The sequence below is a fragment of the Acanthochromis polyacanthus genome, chromosome 5 (genome assembly GCF_021347895.1).
Source record: "Acanthochromis polyacanthus isolate Apoly-LR-REF ecotype Palm Island chromosome 5, KAUST_Apoly_ChrSc, whole genome shotgun sequence".
Classification (NCBI taxonomy): Eukaryota; Metazoa; Chordata; class Actinopteri; family Pomacentridae; genus Acanthochromis; species Acanthochromis polyacanthus.
The window spans coordinates 39,070,710-39,091,659 of NC_067117.1; the positions used below are offsets into that span (position 1 = coordinate 39,070,710).

A 20,950-nucleotide genomic window follows, 5' to 3' on the forward strand; every position below is an offset into this window, starting at 1 on the left:
TTTCCAACTGACAAATCACAGTCAATTTGTAGTAGGATCACAATCATGTGATCGTCAGCAGGTAACTGACACAGTGTTAATGTCATGGTTACAGTGACGCTGTGTCGGCACCTATACCTGGCAATGGGGAATCCTTAACAAAGCTGTGAATCCAGACTACAAGCCACATCACTGCCAAAATCTAATAACTTGGTGCTTGTGTCATTTCTGAATTTCGCTGAAAACTTCATCCAATTCCGTTTGTCTGTTTTTGAGTAATGTTTCACACAGACAGACAGACAGACAGACAGATTCATAGACAAACGTACGTCGATCGTCATATAACTCCGCCGTTCCTTAATGAGCAAGTTTGGTGTGGAAGAACTTGACTGGCCTGCACGGGGTCCTGACGTCAACCCAATAGAAGTCCTTTGGGATGGAATTGAGCAAGGACTGAGAGCCAGGCCTTCTTGTCCAACATCAGTGCCTAACCTCACAAATGTGCTTCTGGAAGAATGGTCAAAAATTCCAATAAACACACTCCTAAACCCTGTAGAAAGCCTTCCTGGAAGAGTCGAGGCTATTATAGCTGGAAAGATGCCAACTCCATAAAAAATTCTACTCGTAAAGGCAGACGTCCCAATACCGTTGGCAATATAGTGTATATCAGTAATGAACATGCAAATCTGCTGGCACATGTAAGTGGATGTCTGGTCTTCACTTGGTTTCTGTTTGTGCATGCGTGTGTGTGCGTGTGCGTGTGTGTGTGTGTCATTAGAAGTTATGAAGTGTTGACTGAAAAGTGAAATCTGTGATTCTAACGAGAAATTGTTGATAGCATATTGCAAGGGAGGTCAACAAAGGGTCAGCACCTAAATGAGTCACACCTTGAGCCAGTGCCTGTGCTTATTAAGCCTCCCTCATTCACCCTCCATCTCTCTCTCTGACAAGAGCTGCCCTTCTCCAGCTGAACACTAGCAGTGGGATTTTCTGTTTTGTTCTGTTGTTTGATGCACATTCTGGGTTGGGTTTTTGGTAAAAAATAAATATTTTTTAGTCACCACACTGTTGTTGTCTCCCTGTTTTGTTACAGTTTTGAGCCAGGCTGTAACAATATTTAAATAATTAGCATGAACCTGTGGCTCTAGACACACTCCTGTAGAAGACATTGCCAGGTACATACATAGAAATTATTAACACATGCCTTTATATCATAAGTTGGTATTCGTGTTGTGCTTTTACAAGCTTGTTCACTGATTTAAAAAAATGCTGTAATATATAGATGGAATGGATGGAATACTCCTACCGTATCAAGAAAGCAGAACAACACTGTTTATTAACATCCTTAAAACTCGGGAATGCATCTTTATGAAAGCTGTTATTATTAAATATACTAGCTAAACAAATATTAGATGGATTCAAGTAATGGGTTTCAAACTAACCAGCCACTGAGTAACTGCATATTTTAACTATGGTAGGTATGTACTGTTAGCTGACAACAGGGAGAAATCAATCTATCTTCCTACTCCTAATACATCACATCAGTGCAGTAACACTGTTCTTTCCTCAGTTAAATGAATTTTATTTTTTCCACAATCCCTTTCTCTAAGCCAATTATCTTACTGTTGTCCAAATGTAAAAGTTTCTTTCTTTCATGTAAGATTGATACAACTCTCCCATTCCCCATCCATGGGTCCTTCCACTGAGCTCATTAGTAGTCCTGATCTTCAGTAGTGTTCTTTACCCCTGCTTCACTAGCACCAACATCTACTCTTCACCAGGGACATTCCTGTACAGTTCATGGTGTCCCTGATATGATATGACAGTGGTGTTTAATTGCCAGATTCCTCAAATATTTTTTTTTTCTGTATTTCCTTATTCTGCACACAATATTAAATAATTTAATTACTCACTCTGCTTAAAGTCTTTCTCTCTTTTGAGTCACTCCTAAATAAAATAGTACTGTTTTTTTCCATCAGTTTAGTGTGATGGGTTATTGTTGACAATATCATCATACTTATGAACTTTAGGTAATCATTCTAGAGAAACATTTAAGACACAAAGTTGTGCCAAATCTAGTTTTATTTTTGTTTCATTTTCACAATTTATCCAGATTTGACAGAAATAATCAACACCAAGCAAACATACTGATGTATCTTTGCCGTCAGTGTGATCATGATCATCATGATCATGAAATCTGTGATGTTATCTCTGTGCAGCACAACATACAGAACAGATAAGAATTGTTGCAGTGTTTCTGGCTTTGTTCCTTATTCTTTGTTTTCATAAGTCTGTTTGCTTTGTTGTCACTAAGTAAACAGCTGTCAGTAAATAAATATCTATTTGAATTGCTGACCTTTATTTTGTGAAATATAGCTAATTTTCATACCCTCCAACTCCCCTTCTGCTTCATGGCAGCCTTTCCTCTCCCTCTCGTCTCTCTCCCTTCCCTTTCCCTTCATGTATGTGTCAGTGAGGTGTGTGCATTGGTATGTGTGTGGAATTAGCTCAGTGGATAAACACCTAAAGTAGGACACCTGTGGTGAGGAGTGGTTCACCTGCAAGTAATAACATCCTACCGTAAAAGATGGGCTCAGACAACCACTCAACACTGGACCATTTAAACAACCTCAGTTAGTCAACTCAGGCCCATATTCTGCTCCAGTTTGGTACCTTGTTCTACCTAATCTTCTCATTCTTCATTCTTCCTCTGCTTAATTCTCAGAGTCACTCCCTGTCTGTATCTCCTGTCTCCTGCTGAAGTCATGGCTCACTCCATACCTGTCTGGAACTGGTTCATCTCTGATCATCTCCATAGACCTTCACCTTTCACCTTCCCCTGCACTACAAGCCAATCCTGCCATGCCACACACCTCTTCCAACAACATTCCCTCGACTACTCTCCCAGTTAGGTAAGCAGAGTAGTGTTCTATCCTCAAGCTCGGTCTTGTTCATTGCTTGTGCTCAGATTGTCCACAATTCTGTATCCTGGTTTTTAAAAGTGATCAGTTTCAGCATGTATTACTGCATGTTCTGTCAGATTTAAGTGTTTTTTTTTTTGTTACACCATGGTGGTGTTTTTCTGTGTCAAGTTTGTGCGTTTAGTGCACAGTCCTTTCCTGTGATCCAGCCATGTTTTACTGGTTTCTGGTTAGTTCCCCAGATTTGATAATTAGAACTCTAAGGTTAAGTCTGTTTTGTTCGTAGGAGTTTGCGAACTCTAGTTTTTAGTCCTTTCTTAGCTTCCGTAGTTGTATTCTTCTTTGTGTTTTTCTCCTTTGGTTCTGCAAGTTGTCACTCTGTCTCTTATTAATTTAACTTCCTGTCCTGTTATTCTTATCAGCTCCCCTCCCCAATTCCTTCAGTCAGTCCTCCTTAAATCATTATTATATTCTGCACAATTATCTCTCTGTGTAGTAAATCTTTAATATTTACTTTGTTGGTGTATCGTGTTTTTCTGTCTCCGTGACAACTAATTGTCTATGATACTGATGAGTCATCCAGTTTCATGTCCACCCAAGCCTCAAAGAGCTCAAGCTGTCAACTTGTATTCTAAATTTAAAAACTTTTACATCAAGAAGCCTAAACACCTGAAAAAACTTGCGACACATTGAAACTCTCCAAATACTTCCAAATCACATGACAACATTTGCCAACGCTTACTGTTAGGTTTTAGATATTGTGAGCAATAAGGCAGAGCATAAATATCTACATAAGAGCAGTGTTCTATGCAACATTTCTTTCTGTACAAGTAAATGCACAATGGCAATTATGCTGTCTTTATCATTAGCATTTTTTTTCCGCCAGTAGACTGTCGGGTGAAGTTTCACTTTGGAGCAAGCAATTTCATATTGATATTGCTTTACTGTGCTGCTGCTGTTCTACAAATGTATCTCTTCTGAAAGCAATTAATAGTTGGCAACCAAATGTCACACTTTCCGCTTCCTTCTGGATAAGTAGATCCAGTGAGAGGATGTATTCATATCAGATCCTGAAGTAATGTTGTCACCTGTTGAATGGATGACCCCGAACGCTTCGTGTAGGGGGCAACCAGTGCACCCAGGACTCCCCTCTTTAGAGAATTTAATATAAACGCCACTAATGGCCTCTTGAGGCTGCAGCATTTCTGACATCTCACCACCACAGAGTCTTTGACCAGAACTGAAAGCATTTTGACAGTATTCAAAGCATTTGTTTCAGACAGCTCAGAACAAGGAATATGTGAGGGCACAATAAATAGGTCCCCTGGTAGACATTAGTTTGGTTCACGGTCAACATCTCAATGCTAAATCTATAGGGACTATGTGTTCCCAAAGATGGGAGATATTTTGACAGGAAAATGCTCAAGTGTATTTGTCCCGGCAAGTCGTTCCGTTTGGGATGTTTTAAGATATGTCAGTCCCATGAAATACAACAGCTGTCAAATATCTAATGTTTTTAAGACCCAAAAATTGCTCTCATTGCTCTAATTTCCATATGCAGATGATGATCCCAAGCTGATGCTGAAATTGAGAAGAAAAATATTTCTTTTCACCGAATGACACAACAGAGTTGAAAGGGAAGGCAGGTTTGCTGGAGTGACTGAGTACTGCATTGGTGGCAAAAGAGGAAGTGAAGCTGAGTGAGAAGGCTGGAGCTTAGAAGACAGATTACAAGCTCTCTGCCCACTGACACTATCAAAAGAACACAATAGCCCCAGGTTTTTCTGCTCAGTCCAATCTCCCTCCTGATGACACTTGATGAAGATGTTGCACAGTCAGCTCACACACTGTCTAGTTTATGTTAGAAAACCTCAAAGCCAACAACACTGGACACTGAGTTAAAAAGCACAAATACAAGGTCAATAAATAGTGTTTGTGGGCTCGCCAGGGGTCATGTTTAACCAGTAAACACATGATTTCTTATTAAAAGCAGTCTATCATATTATAGATATTACTGTAGCTGAAATCAACAATTAGCTGTTGTACAAAAATGTTGTCTTAGAAAAGTACCTACTTTGTTGTTGCTAATAACTGCCGCAAGACCACAGAGAGCCCACTTTGGGAGAAGCAACAGAACTTTTAAAATGCGTACAAATTATGTACAACAATCATACATACCACTAATTTGCTTTCGAAAAAATGTTAAGTACTGCTTGCATTTTATTAACGGATTTAGAACAGTTTTTGTTTATTTGTTTTGGTTTATTTCTTGGGAAATCTTGGTGAGCATGTTATCATCCCTGCTCCAGACCTTGGATTTCCAGCAGTACCTATTCTGTCATCAACCTGCTGAAACTCTGTTTTGTGTTCCACCATTTCCTGGATTCCCTGAGCCTGCTTATCAGCCCCTTCAGTTTAGTTCCTTTCCATTGTAAGTACCCAGTTTTGTTGGATTAGTTTAGTTTATTCATTTGTGGTTTCCTTGGATTTCCCCACTGTTGTTAGTTTAGAGTTTTGGTTGATTTTGGTAGTCTTGCCTGTTTTCCCAATTCGGCTTTGCTTGTCAGCTTCCATCCCTTCATCCCTGTCTGTTCCTAGTTCCTCCCTAGTTTGTATTCCTAGGTTTTTGTTCTTTCTAAATAAAGTTCATTTGTTTTGGTAAAACCACTTTTTCTGCTTCTGTGCCTGCACCTGGGTTCTCTGACTCCCCACATAACAGAGCACATGGCTAGTTTGGGAAAATTTGTAGTTCATATAAAATAACAGTGACTTAAAGCAAGAGAAGCAACACAAGGATTTCGAATGCTTCATCAAGACTACCATCTTTAATTAACCCTACACAACATATTTTTGTGGCTAAACCCTAAACAAAACTTAACTGTAGTAACCCTAGTTTTGGAAATCCAACTGAATTTTTGGATTTACATGGATTACACATACAGTACATAGATGTAGCAACTCCAAAACTCTGAGGTTCTACCTGGGACTGTTTGTGACCTTAGGTGTGTTCAACAGCACCTCATAGGACATGCTGTGAAGGAATGAGGTAACTAACAAGTTTCACTACTAGGAGCTGCTGTTGTATCTGAAGAAGTCTGTGCATCTCCATTTGAAAGGGAAGCCAAGTTTGAAGTGGGGGGCAATAGAAATGAAGATGGAAAGGATACAACACATCCTTGATTGTAAACAATTGGAAGATATCAATTAGTACAGTATTAATTCCAAGTTCTGCATGGTATTTCTTTAGTGATCCCAGTTTTATTTAATAACTACATTATCTCATAATCCCATGCAACATGGATTTTAACAAGATCCTTTCATATCTTGCCTATTACAGTCAGTGTGACCCACCTGCAGAATTAAAGGAATTTTAAAAGTTACATTTCCATCCTTTTCAGTAAAAGAATACTGTAGACTGTACAGCTGGAGGACATAAAGGCTAATATTATGATTTGCCATTTTGTGTTCTCTTCTTTTGTACCTAAATCTAAAATCAAAGTTAATTCAGCAATGCAGCCTCATTTTAAAGACATCCCATAAAGCACGACATGAAGCAGCAATAAGAAGCTTCCACGCTAAGTGGTACAATTCTGGCCTGTCTAAGTAGCATAGCTGTTCTTATTATTGAGATTGTTGATATAAAACATGTGTAAAATATTTGAAACATTTTTCTTTACAGCTTAACAGCTGTCATTGGAAAAAAATGTGCTCAGACGTCATCCGACAGGTACGGAATCGTGTGGTTTTTGGCATAAACATTGCTCTGTAGCAAGGGCTGCCCATCATCTAAAAACTTGGGGAAATATGTATTCCATTTTGGACAAAAAAAAAAAAAACTAATACATTTTGGATGTTTGTTGAAACTGTTTACTTTCTAAAGTAGAACTGTATTTTTGTCTGGAAACATCTGCATACTAGCCTAGCCATGCTATACCCATGTTTCTGACGGCACAAGGGTCTAGGGAAGCTCGACAGGGAGGGAGGCGGGCTAAAAGGTTGTCTATCAAATCCATCTGCAGCAATTGGGTAGGTATACAACCAATCAGCGCAACGAATAGGCTGACGTAGTTCCGAGAGCACCGGCGGATTGTGGCTAAGTCCCATTAGCTTCCCAACCAGCGGAGCCGCAGAGCCAACTGGTATATTAAGGATTTGCCATATCCCGTCGGCATAAGTCCAAATACGTCTTTCTTCTCAATGAAACACTTCAGTACCGTCCTTTGTTTATCTTTCAAGTTGAATTTTAGCTTCAAATCTTTAAGGGCTGTGGCCAAAGCCGAGTCGAAAGATAACTGTTTATTGTGCGCCGGTTGTTTCTGTCAGAATCGTCGCGCCTCTGTCGTCACTTCGTTACGCCCGCCTTCTGACTCTACACTTCATGGTGATTGGTCCGGCCAGTTTTAGGAGAATCCAGCCTCGAGCCTTATGGAGGGTAACTAGACCCACCCTGGCAGAGAATTAAATTCGTTGCCGTGGGTTGTCTAGGGCAGCTAGGCTATCTGCATACAGCTCCCAATGCCAACCTGCCAAAACCTCTAGCTACCCTTTTGTCACATAAAATAAAATTTTCTAATTGCACCATGAAAAAAAGCAGAAATGTTTTCTTCCAAACAGCTGCAGAGAGCCTACACACATGGGTTTGTGAATATTAAATGATTACATTTATTTTTGTACACTTTTACAGAGAAATCCAGTAGTAGTTCTTTGTACAATGTAGCCACCTAGACCAGCAGAACTATTTTACTAATTGATATGATGACCAAAAACCATCAACTTGCCTTTGCTATTTATGTTGCATGTGTATTTGCCAAGAACTCCAGTGAGATGCATGTTTGTAATGATGCCAGTGATGCCACTTCACAAAGACAAAAGAAGGTAAAATTAGCAGAAGCTCTTCCTATGATGCTCTGTTGACTGTCTGAAGACAGAGAAGGAGGACCCCTAAACACAAACGCATTCATACACACGGGTAATGGGTCAATCCCAAGTCTGTTTAACCATTGTGCAACGAAGCAAAAACCAAATGAGCTTTAATCAGCGCAGTTTGTACAACTTAGCCAGCCAAGCCTCCTCCATTTTTCACTGAGCTTAATGCCCATCCAGTACACCAGCAGTGGTTTGCCAAGCAATAAACTTCTGTAGTCCAGATGCTGCCATACAGGATATGAGGTTTCACTGAATGGTTACTTTGCCAAAGAACTCAGCGGAATTATGTGACGAACGGCGTTGGTTTGTCTATCTGTCTGTTAGCAACATTACTCAAAAATGGATAAACAGATTTGGATGAAATTTTCAGAGAAGGTCAGAAATGACACAAGGACCAAGTGATTAGATTTTGCCAGGGATGCAGATTATAGTCTAGATCCATGTAGTGCTTAATGGTTTCTGCATCATTGCGAGACAGCACTGTAACCATGACAAGTGAACACTACGTCAGCTGCCTGCAGAAGATCACATGATTGCGATTCTACTACAAATTAACTGCTGTAGACTTATCGAAACTTATCCGTCGGAAATGAAACAAGGAACAATTGATTAAATTGTGGGAGTGTTTCCGAGTCCGATCAATTCCCACTGCTCACTACATATTTGCCTCACACAATTCAGTATCTGTACATAACTTACATATGGATAAAACTTGTCTGTGCTCAGTGCGTGATCATTTTCTTTGTGGGTACATCTACTGTATATTAAATGGTCACCTTTTATGTTGCCGTGATTCCTGATCAAGAACTAAGAAACAAATGCTGCATTTCTAAAATAAATAAATAAATAAAAAAATACTGCATTTCTGACAATGTCATATGGGGGATTGAACGAACTTGGACTACTGTGCTCGCTGAGTGCTTATGTGCTATGGCCTTTAGAGTCACCGATCAATCAATCAATCAATCAATCGAACTTTATTTATTGAGCACTTTTCATACAAATAATGTAATGCAAAGTGCTGTACAACATTTAAAAACATTAAAAACAAAAACAAAACAGTAAAATACATAAGATAATAAGTAAGTAATGATAAGAACATAAGAAGGCTTAAAAGGTCAGTTAAAAGCCTGATTAAAAAGGTGAGTCTTTAACCTTCTTTTAAAAACATCGACAGTCTCTGAAGTCCTGAGGTTCTCCGGCAGGCTGTTCCAGAGGCAGGGGCCATAGTGGCTAAATGCCGCCTCGCCGTGGGTTTTAGTTCTGGCTTGTGGTATAATTAAAAGGCCGCTGCCAGAGGACCTCAGGGTCCGCGAGGGTCGGTATGTTAAAAAGAGATCGGACAAATAAGAAGGCGCAAGGCCGTTAAGGCATTTAAAAACTAATAAAAGAACCTTAAAATCGATCCTGAAGCGGACCGAGAGCCAATGCAGCGACTTTAAAACTGGTGCAATGTGTTCCCACCGTCTGGTCCTTGTCAGCACGTGTGCAGCTGAGTTTTGCAGGAACTGTAGATTTAAAATACTCTTTTTGGGAAGACCAGAGAGCAGGCCATTACAATTGTCTAAACGAGAGGAGATAAAAATATGCATTAGCACCTCCTGCTGGCCTGAGAGAGAAACGCGCGAACTCTGGCTATGTTCTTAAGATGATAAAAACCTCTTTGTTAGTCTATCTTTGTGAGATTTTGCAGTAATACTATCATCTCTATACAGTGTGAACAAGTCGTACTAGTAAACTGTGTGCAGCATAACTGTAGATGAGAAACTGAGAAGCTGTCGTTGTGTTAGTACAATTTTAACACGTTTTTATTATTGTTCTTTTAGATTACGTGACCTAAAGTGTGATCATTGTTCTTTTCAGTGAAAGAGTAATATGTAATTTCACATGTAAGTAAATAATTAGATATTCTTTTATTATCCATGATTAGTACAGTTTATTATTAAGCAATTTACTTTACAGAATAATACATAATACATGAATTTCCTTATTTGACATTTTCTTATATTTGCCATCATTTTGGGTAGTGATAAGTGTTGCAAATATAGCACCAGATTAGTCTTTATCTCTGTAACACTCACACACAACTCACATGCCTATTTTACAAACATTCGAACCAAGCTAGCTGGAGCACTAAGATGCGATTTTAATTTAATTTAATTATGCTAGAACTGCACAGTGGATTTGTGGTTAGCACTGTCACCTTGCAGCTTGAAGATCCTTGGTTCGTGTCCTGGCCTTCCCAGGATCTTTTTGCATGGAGTTTGCATGTTCTCCCTGTACATGCATGAGTTTTCTCCAACTTCCTCTCACAGTCCAAAAACATGCTGAGGTTAATTGGTGATTCTAAATTGTCCATAGGTGTGAATGTGAGTGTGATTGTCTTTATATGTAGCCCTGGCAGAGTGTCCCCTGCCTTCACCCTAAGTGAGCTAGATAAACTCCTGCCCTCCCACCCCCCACCACCCCAATGAGGATTAAGCGGTGTACAGATAATGATGGATGGATGGATGGATGAATTATGCTACCTATGAATGACTGTCAAATCATTACACTGTGCAGTGTTGTTTCATGCCCAACCTCTCATGTATCTGACCTGTACTGACAACATCAGAACCCCTTTAAAAACATATTGGGGGTTGACAGTTGAGCACATTTAACATTCTCTAACTGTGGAAAAATTACTTCTTGGAATCTGTTTATATCCAAGACGAGCTCATTAAAAAACCTAATTATCTGCAGTATTGTGTTTTGGGGCTCACAAATTTACTGCTGGATATTTGTGTGTCTGTGTTGAGTGCTTCCAGTCAGCGGGTTCATTATGATGACTAGAATAACCAACATCTAATTTGGGACTCCATTACAATTGCTGGTAGTGTTGAGACCCATCAGGAATCATACTTATTCAAGGTGGTGATGGCGGCAGCAGCAGGCTAATAGAATGTGCAGTACGGGCCTCATGAATATAGCAATTTTGTCTCATTCTCTCTTTCTTCATTTTTAATCACATCATCATAATTGTCTGTTTAATGAAAACCTATATCTAGTGGGACCCTCTTGGATTTTTCAGTACTTGAAGCCAAGAAAGTTTAAATTCCACATATGACTCCATACTATGCTGTTTCTCTATCTCTAAAAGTCTTTGTAGATCAGCAGGTCATGATAATCCTAAAAGCCTTAGTGGAATACAACTCGACTTCTTGTTTTGGTTCTTGAAAATATTTCCCCTCCGATACAAGAAGGTTCACTTCACTACAGCTGTAACTCCGTTGTAATTTCACTTATCCAAAAGAAAAAAAAATCCTCATATGAAACTCCCCCAGATGTTTACAGAACGAGGCGAACAAAAAGAAGAGAAAAGAACACAACAAAGGCATGCTGACGCTTATCCTTCAGTTTCCCTGGAGATATCCACCTTATTTCGCCCCGCCCACTTTGAATTCTTCCTTGTTCTGCATTTTGTCTTCTCAATTCTGGTCAGCCCTTTCTGGGTAGCCGGCTCCACAGAGTTACAGCATCAAAATGTCAACAGACGCAACACCAGGGACTCTAAAATGTTTTTAAAAGCAGACATGAACCTGAGCCAGGCCAGCAGTACGAGTGACTTGGCGTGGGTGCTAGTTAGCAGTAGCGGCACGGTAGAGACAACGAGATGCTCCTACATCGCTGGATTAGGATAGTCGTGCAGTCATGCAGCCTCGATATTATGGAAGGTAAAAGTCCTACACCTTACTCTTCTTTTTGTCATGACTTTTTTTGCCATCATTGTTATCATTGTTATAATTACTGAAGAAAAGTTTTCTCTATTTAAAAAAACGGTGGCGCTTGAGACAGTAATATTTGTTGCTTTTTGCATGTAATACATGTTTAAAGTTGTGGTTCTAACGTCAGAATATTTGAAAATATGAACTATTTATTTCTTACATTGTATTTGGACTGCATTTAAGGCTATATTACAGAGTTTTATGGATATAGCAGAAGTAGAAGTGGTAGTTTTCTTGCTGTTGTGGTGCACGTCAACTGAGTGACTAAAGAGGAAACACTGAATATGATTCATTGTATTACGTTACATTCATTAGTATTATATGGGGTGCCGTCTCTAAAGCAGCTCATGCTAAAAAAAACAGCAACATTTTGTCATATTTAGCTTCAAACCATGTACAAACAAGGGGTGTGATTTTTTTTTTTTTGGTGACCATTTACAACATTTACTGCAATATTTCTTATCTTAGAAATATCTTAAATACTTTAATGTAAGTATTAAATGTCAGACATAAATGATAATTATAAATGCTAAATATAAATGTTAATATCATATTTAACATGTTGTAAAAGGTCACCAGAAAAAAAAGTCACACCACTTGTTTGTACATGGTTTGAAGCTAAATGTGACAAAATGAGCTGCTTTACAGACGGCACCCCATATAATATTAATGAATGCAATAGTTTTCATCGAAGACAGCTGTTAAAGGGGAACTTCGGTTTTTTTCAACCTGGGGTCTGTTTCCATATGTAATTTCATACATGTGAGTGATGGAGAAATGAATTTTCGACATAGCTCCAGTATTTAGCCAGGCAGGCAGCTTAGCAGCTCAGCTAGCAGCTCGGCTAGCGAAAAGTATGGGGCAGCTGGCCCCCCCGCGTCAAACTCCGCCCTCACGTGCTTTTGCCCCACACTGACTGGCTCAGATAGTCTCAGTGAGTGTCCTACAACATACTAGAGATGAGAAGTGAACAAAAACCTCCACATTACTTGGCGATCGCTCTTTGTTGTGGTCTGTATCCAAATCTCAGGACGCTAGAACGCAAATCTCATTCCGAAATCGAGAGCTCTCGCACGTTAGGGCGGACTTTGACGCGGGGGGGCCAGCTGCCCCATACTTTTCACTAGCCGAGCTGCTAGCTGAGCTGCTAAGCTGCCTGCCTGGCTAAATACTGGAGCTATGTCGAAAATTCATTTCTCCATCACTCACATGTATGAAATTACATATGGAAACAGACCCCAGGTTGAAAAAAACCGAAGTTCCCCTTTAAAGTTCAAATTGTCTTCTTTTATATCACAAATATAAACGAATCAAATAATCATTTCTGATGACAGGTTGAAAATGCTGTGTCCAGTGGGGTAACTGGCATATCCTGCACAGATGAACAACGGCTCTGGAATGTGGGGACTCAGAGGAACCTTGGCTCAAAGCAATTGATAGGGCAACTGCATACCTGTCTGCCTGCCTGCTTGCCAGCCTCACCTGCTTGCCAAACCCACCTCTGCTTCAATCCAGCCAGCATCCTGCATAAACTCTCTTTTCCTCCTACAAAAATGCACTTTTTCCTTTATCTCAATCTTTCACTTCATGAATAAATTCCATTACTTTTTTAAACCAAATTCTGTGTTGATGTCTACACTTAAGGCCAAACTCAGTCATTACAGCAGTAAGTGTTTTAAAAAATATGTATTTGTAACATAAACACATTGATAACATTTGTTAATAACAAACAATTTACAAACAGGTCAGAAATTTTTAGGTTTATTACAATTATATTGTAAAGATGTCAGATGAAAGGGGCTTCAGATGGACTGATGATCTTGCAGCATAGCTGTGTTCAGAGACAGACAGATCCTCCCACTGAGTTTCCACATCACAGCGTGGAGGCATGTAAATGTGGTCATCCTTCTCCTCTGCATCCTTGACACTGACTGTCATATCTAAGTTACAATGAACACAATGAAAATGTTTTTTTATTAGGAATTAAACTTCAACCAGAACATCCACGGGTCATGTGAGTGTTGCTAAGGTCCACCATAATGACAAGTAGTACAGACTAGCAAGAATTAAAAATACTGAGACTGACATACGTTGCAAACTTTAAGTCTTACAAGTATCCAGAAATAATGTAAGCTACATTAAGACTGATCACAGTGTTCAAAACCACCATCTTAACAAAATTTAAAATGTAATTTTAGAAATTGTTTCAGTTAACTGTTCATAACTGATCATTAAATGTAATCACAGCACGAATCATGGGAACTTTACGTTAGGCAAAACAATATCTCACTCACCCCTATCTGACAACCTCTTCAAAGCCCGCAGTGGGTTCTTTACTGGAGCATCATAGCCGAGCCATTTCTCGGGGTAAGGGTGCTCCTCTGTCGGCTCTCTGTCCACAAAATGAAATGAACATACATAACGGCGCTTCGGTGGGCACTTAAGGCTCAGCGCTTTCAGCCACAGCCGTATGTGCTCCTCGTCTTTGGGCGGACAATGTAGATTATATGGTGCCCCACAACACTCCCATCTCTCCACATGATGTTCAAAACAGGTTTGTTTCAAAAACTCTCTCCTCTTGGCCCAGTTATTATGGCAGCCTCGACATCTTGATGAAATAAAATCGCTATCTGGTTAGCTTACACCGCTCGTTCCTTTTGTTGACAACTGCACTTCCGGTCTGAAGCAGAAATCACAGGACAAAATGCTGTAATATGGCGTTGCCCTGGAGAAGCTTCAAAATAAGGTGGATACACTACGCTGGATTCTGTGTCAAGTGTGTCAATGAACCCATTTAACTTTCACTCGTGTATAGCCCCTATATCTGAAAGCAGTTGGGAAAATGAAGCCCTGTTACTGGTTGGAAGTGCTCACGAAGGGACTGGAGGTGAGGTGAGTGAACAAAACGACATTTTAACTTTTGTAAATATTTAATACAATGCCGATTGTCACAAACTGCAAACTATAAATTCAGAGGGAAATAATTATTTAAAAAAATCAAAACCCTTTTGTTTGCAAAATGCCCCTGCTGCTTTCCTATCCCTCACCAGCACCATATCCCGCTATCGGATATGGTGCTCACCTCCACACCTAATAGCACTGTCAGCCAGTTACATACTTCTGATTTGCCCAACTAAATTCTGGCCCCAAATATCAGGACTTCCCAGTATAGTATGGCATCATACACCAGTAATGGAATACCTGAACAGGCTTGCCCACTGTGCATTGGTCTGCCCAATCATTTCAGAAAGTTATTTGCATTCATTTAAAATAGCTGTTGACTGCCTGCATCTAGTGGATCAGACTTCCAACCTGAAGCTCAAACTCAGCATTAATAATTAAGTTGGTGGAGGTCTACTTATTTGTTCTTATGAAAATGTCCTTGTTTTGACTATTTTCAATTAACAGGAAAACTAGAAATGGGAGTATCTGAATTTGATTGATTCAACTGTATTAAAGGAGTAATCAAAACAAACAAACAAAAAAACCCAGAGTAGACCACTTTTGTTACATTACAGGCTTTGTTGAAATAAATGGATAGGAGTGATTGTTGAAAAGTTTGTATTTCCTGTCTTTATTTGTTATGAATTTTAAAAATTGACTGATTGAAATTGATTTTGATATAAACTGAAATTGATTTCACTGTATGAAGTTAATACAGTTATGGACTCTGGGCAAACATTTATCCTTTGTAGTGTTTGCCTCTCAACAAAAAATGACTTGGTAAACCCACTCCACACGCAAAGACTGAGAGAGAAATAGAGAGAGCGATAAACAAACTAAGCCACTAACTTACAGATTTATTGTGGAGGTGCTGCAACCAGTTAAATTAAAATAAAGATACCCCTGTTTTTTTTGGTAGTTCCAAAATGACAAAAGAAGCCGGCAGGTAACAATGAATTGTAAAGCAGCAGCAATGTCAGTTCTCTGTTTCCACACAGGATGTGTAAGCAGCAGCGGCTAAAGTCAGTGCAGAAGTACTTTAACATGCAATTCTACAAACAACCTGTGTTGGCTTCAGAAAAATTGGTGACCTTCAGGACAATCTTTACCTTTTACCCCCACTAGCAACATTTAAACCCTCAGTTCGTTGTTTTGTCCAAAACCTGTAAGCTGCATTGTTTGTTTAAAATGTACTGCTAGCTTGCCTATTCACTTTATAAAATGCCCTGTCTTACATTATTGCAAGCAGGGAGAGAGAGAGAGAAAGGCACTGCTCATCATGCTGGCCTGCAGAGACCAAAAGGGATGGGAATTATCAAAACAATTGTGCTTTGTGATGAAGACTCCTTCTGTGGAAGCTGTCCGGGTGTATGTGCCATCATTCTGTGGCACAGAGGAGGCTGACGAGCTCAGCAGCACATCTGGAGCAGGCCGATGGGAGATGAGCTTTTAATTATAAAACATAGTCTCATCTCAAGCAAAAGAGGCCACCCTTCAGTCACCCGGAGAACATATATCTGGGGTGGGTAGTGTTCCTTCACTCTTCATTGTCCTCACACAGTCTGTTTGCACACAAGCATAAGCTAAAATGTATGCCCAAGGGCATGCAAAACTAAACACTGTTGAAGTATTTTTGACAATCTCACAATGCAGCAAATCTAATTGTTTCTTTGTTTCTCACATCATGCTTTTGCAACTTTGACTTTTAGGAAGAACTCAAATTCTGTTATAAAATTGTTCCGTAACAGTAGAGGTCATAGGATCACCTAAAAATAAGTTCCCATTTTTCTCAAGGTATTTTACTCTGGAAGAAAGCGGATCTCCACTACAACAGGTGCAAAAATAATGATCTGAGGGTAGTTTAGTTTAAGCAAAAAAATAAAAGACAATCTACAGCCCTGTGCCATATTACTGAAAAGTCAAAAGATTCAACAGCGTGTCACTTCATAGTAAATGCAGTACTTCCAGGTTAAAGTCGGTTTTTGATGGTCATGCAAAATTAAAAATAAACATTTTAGATTTACTCTATCAACAATACAAGCACCACGGTGGAAAGTCGATGCACCAAAAACCAGTAGTTTTAATTATTACATTTTTTTATTTAAATAAAAAAAACCAATATTTTTGATAAAAGACTCAATCTTTGTCAGTATGGATGTCACTAGTGTTGCACAAATTTCTTCTTCAGAGATATGTCTTTTCAGCTATTCTTTGCAGGAGGTTTTAAAGCTCACTCTATCTTTCTCTTTTTCAATCACATACCCCAAAGGTGTTCTCTTGGGTTCAAGTCAGGTAACATACTTGGCCAGGTCACAGTCTTCTCTTTTTTCTTATTTAGAAGCTCTTCAGGGATTTTGGCAGCATGGTTTGGATAGCTAACATGCTGGAATATTTCTCTTCAGCCATGCTTCTGTAGACTGAGTCATCTAGTCAAGCATGTTCAGGGCAAATGTGCTGGACACAACCTGAGTCAAACCAATTTGAAATCTGGGGGTTTTGTGCCGAAGAGTATGCAAGGTTTTATTTGTTTTTTGTCTTCGATGCTGCCTATAAAGGCGGGCATATATAACCCAGACAACCCCTGTCTAAAGTCTAAATCCCCTGGATATTTGTCTTTTAGAATCAGGTCACAAGTAATCTGTGTGTAGCATCCTTTTAGGAGGACTGTAGCTATGATTAGTGGTACTATGGATCTTTTTATACCTTTTGATTACTACTGCAGCTGTGTTTTAACTGATTCTGAGTGGTCTACCTGTATCCTTTAACATCTTAGTAAAGTCTCACAATCAGATTTTTCATTATGTCTGGAAATGCTTTGCATGCAAAGCTTTTGATGCAAAAACATTTACTTTGAACACCCCATAGGTCCAAAATTTACAAGTTTCTACTTTTCACATTTTCTAACCATGTTAAAACAATTAGAAATACTAAAAACCATGTGCATACAGTTTTTTTTTCATCTCAGTGGTATTCAATGTTGTTGCACTGAGTTACTTCTTTGGGTCCAGAATTTACCCCATCTGTTCAACTGTTCAACATAGAAATAATGCAGTTATTGAGAGATAATAGAATTTTTAACTCTGTTTTGGTCTTGACTTTAAAGTTGTCTCTGGAAGGTGTCAGGGAAAGCTGATGTGTGGATGTAAAATTTTGGTCAGTGTGATAAATGCAAATCTGATAATCGGCTGATTATATTGTGTGAATAAATTTATGTCTGATGCTGTCATTTCAACCCAATGGGAACACAATAAGAGTCACCAAAACATTCAGTTATCTTTTGAACATTGTGAATATTCGGCGCAAACAAAGCAACTGTAGTCTCAACTGTGCTCAGTGTCAGAGCAAAAAACTACCTAAAAAATTTTCCATAATCATTTCACATGATGTGCCCACATTGGGTTTGGGAACTGTTAAATTTATATAATTAAACCTGCAGTAAAGCTACTGCTGAGACTAACAAGCCAACGATGAACGTACATGATTAGCCTGCTCTGTCCTTCCATGCCTCTTACACATCATCACGTTTACATTCACATTTGCATACTATGAACAAGCATCCATCCATCCATCCATTCTCTATACAATCCGCTTTATCCTCACTAGGGTCGCGGGGGGTGCTAGAGCCTATCTCAGCTGACTCGGGCGAAGGCAGGGGACACCCTGGACAGGTCACCAGTCTGTCAGGGCTACATATACAGACACACAATCACACTCACATTCACACCTACGGGCAATTTAGAGTTATCAATTAACCTCAGCATATTTTTGGACTGTGGGAGGAAGCCGGAGTACCCGGAGAAAACCCACGCATGCACAGGGAGAACATGCAAACTCCATGCAGAAAGATCCCAGGCCCAGGCTGGGATTTGAACCATAGATCTTCTTGCTGCAAGGCGAACGTGCTAACCACCACAGCACTGTGCATGAACAAGCATCACTGGATTAATTCAACCTTCCTATTGATGAGAAACAATATATTTGTTGATTGATTTGTTTAATTTTTCATCTCAAAGATGCACAAACATATGAACAATTTATATTTCTGTGCAAATGAAACAATCAAAAATCCATCATCTGAAGTGAAATTTACTAAAAATGATGTGATTGCATTACAGAAATCAGATTACATGGACACTTATAGAATACTTCAAATCTGATTACAATTTACATTAAAGTGTTTCTTTAATCTTACCTAATCTGGTGTAGCTTCAATTCTGTTTCCTGCATGCGTGAAAGTGAGCTTAGGTTTCAGCATGAGATTTTTTTTGGATCAAATGGGACATTTTGAATTAGTCTTCTGTTGCTTCTTTGTGTTAACTTGAATTTAAGTAAGACTTGAGGTTTAATTATCTTTAATACACTGATAAATTACTCCATGTGATTATTACTCCTTTCATCCAACTACCACGATCCCTTCACATGTACTTGCTATTTTACATTTAGATTAGACAAATGAAAATTTTATTGGACACCTGGTTAAAGCTTAAATGACTAAAAAATGGCATTCTCCAGGAGAAATCTACCTGAGAAACCATTATGTGAACCTCACACGTGATTAATCAGCATGCCTAGCCCAATACTGAATGGTAACAATTTATTACATTTACTTTGTTACAGGTACTTAATAAACCTAATGTGAAAATCTAATTTTTCACCTAGTCCATCTCCATATGTTTTTTCTTTCTTTTTTAAAAGACGTATCATACGTGAAATTAGCAGTTATTGCAGTGGATGAGTATTTCCAACTTAAAACTGCAATGCATTCAGACCTCCAGTGGTTTCATACCGAGAAACTTCAGGACTAAATCTTGTTATGATGTGGAGTAGGACTTGCTGTATCATTATTTCTCTTCAAAGTTGACTTCTAGGTCCAAAACTCAGATTATACCATACCAGATTATTATCATTTAATATATAAGGTTACATGGGAACCATAAGAGAAGAAGAGATATTAAGAGAAATATATTACAAACTGCCTGAGGAAGGTTTAGCACCGAAATGTTGCACTAATAAATTTATCTTTAGTTCGATAGTGTGTGGGAGTCTATTTGAACCTGGTTGTGCATACTGTAAAAGCAGTATCTCATGACAAGAAAAAAAATTTCTGCAGACAAAGTCTTTTTCCATGTCCCCCTACCACCTACAGTGGAAGCCAAGCAGATGTATTACAACAAACTGACTGCACATCCCCAGACTTGGTGGGTCTGAAAGGTGTTAAAATGCCAACACCTACTTCAGGCCACAAACAGTACTAAGCACAGCAAGACTTCCTCTCACCTGAAAGTAATGAAAAGATACGACCAGGCACCACAGGCTTCCTGTTGACCAGAGCGAAGGACAGCTCCGTCTGCAGGAACACAGCTGAGGCCTTGATGAGATGCTGTCCAAAGCGCAGGGTTGACATGTTAACTGATTCACAGGCCTGAAAGAGACACAAAGGCAGTGGGTGGTGAAAAACATCAGATTGTAGTAGGATTTTGTTCATTGCACACATTCACACACTGAAGAATCTGACTGACAGATTTGATCTGCCTGAAGGTGGCTCTGAATCCAATAAGGAAAACATTAAAAACAACTGAATAAAAGTAACTTATGCATATCACAAATTTGCATGTCAGAGATTCAAAAATAATGTCTAACCAGTACAAAATAACTCTAAATAGCAAGCACAGCAGTTACACAACTCTAAGAAAAACGTGTTGTTTACACTTTTTCTCAATTGATAAGACACTAAATTCCATTCATTGCACACAGCCACCAACTGACTGCACACATTTCTCAAAAACAGGACTCTGCTGTCAAAATTTTGAACACTATTTATGTTTCGCACACAGTTTCCAAATCTTTTGCACTCTTTTTGCAAAACACTGTACATGTTTTTTGCTCATTTGAACACATTTTTCACACATAGCAAACATTTTTCAAAGAGCGAACATTCGAAAGCAGAATTGGGACACTGTTCCAACACTGCTGTCACAATTAAGACACAACAGGTCAAAACTGAAAACACTTCTGTCAATGAACTGCACACTACACAGTTTTTCTCGATTGCTAAGACACATTCCTGGAAAGCTGCTCTCCTTTTCCCTAAACTGTGAACACAAAACCCAATTTTCAAGCTACATTCACAAAGCCTCTGACTCTGTTTTGGAACAATGAGGGCTAAATAAACAAAAAAAGACCCTGATTCGTGGTCGTCTGAGCCATCACTACTTTCCTGCAGAATCGAACCAGTGACATTTGGTATAAGACTGTTTCCTTTGAATCACCTATTTGCTGAAATTCTAAAACAGATTCTTGCCGGTGCTAAACCCAAATCATTGTGTCAGTGTAGTTTTGAACAGAATATATATACATTTTTGATATTAGCTGAGTTATTAGTTATTATAATTTGGATAACATTGATGTTATGATACA

General features: G+C 39.0%; 1 protein-coding gene and 1 long non-coding RNA gene across 5 annotated transcripts in view; both read right to left on the minus strand.

Annotated features, from left to right (window-relative positions):
• The window catches only part of fhit (fragile histidine triad diadenosine triphosphatase), a 332,178-nt gene that overhangs the window by 167,387 nt on the left and 143,841 nt on the right, over positions 1–20,950 (minus strand). For all 4 annotated transcript variants that reach the window (XM_051948100.1, XM_051948102.1, XM_051948101.1 and 1 more), the window contains one exon: positions 19,832–19,955. In XM_051948100.1, coding sequence (XP_051804060.1) covers positions 19,832–19,937 — 106 coding nt within the window. In that variant the 5' untranslated portion in view covers positions 19,938–19,955. The remainder of the gene's footprint in view (positions 1–19,831; positions 19,956–20,950) is intronic.
• Positions 13,336–14,394, minus strand: LOC127533974 (uncharacterized). Its single transcript, XR_007941872.1, has 2 exons — positions 13,885–14,394; positions 13,336–13,530 (listed from the first exon to the last, which is right to left on the minus strand). It is a non-coding gene; the product is annotated as an uncharacterized LOC127533974 (long non-coding RNA).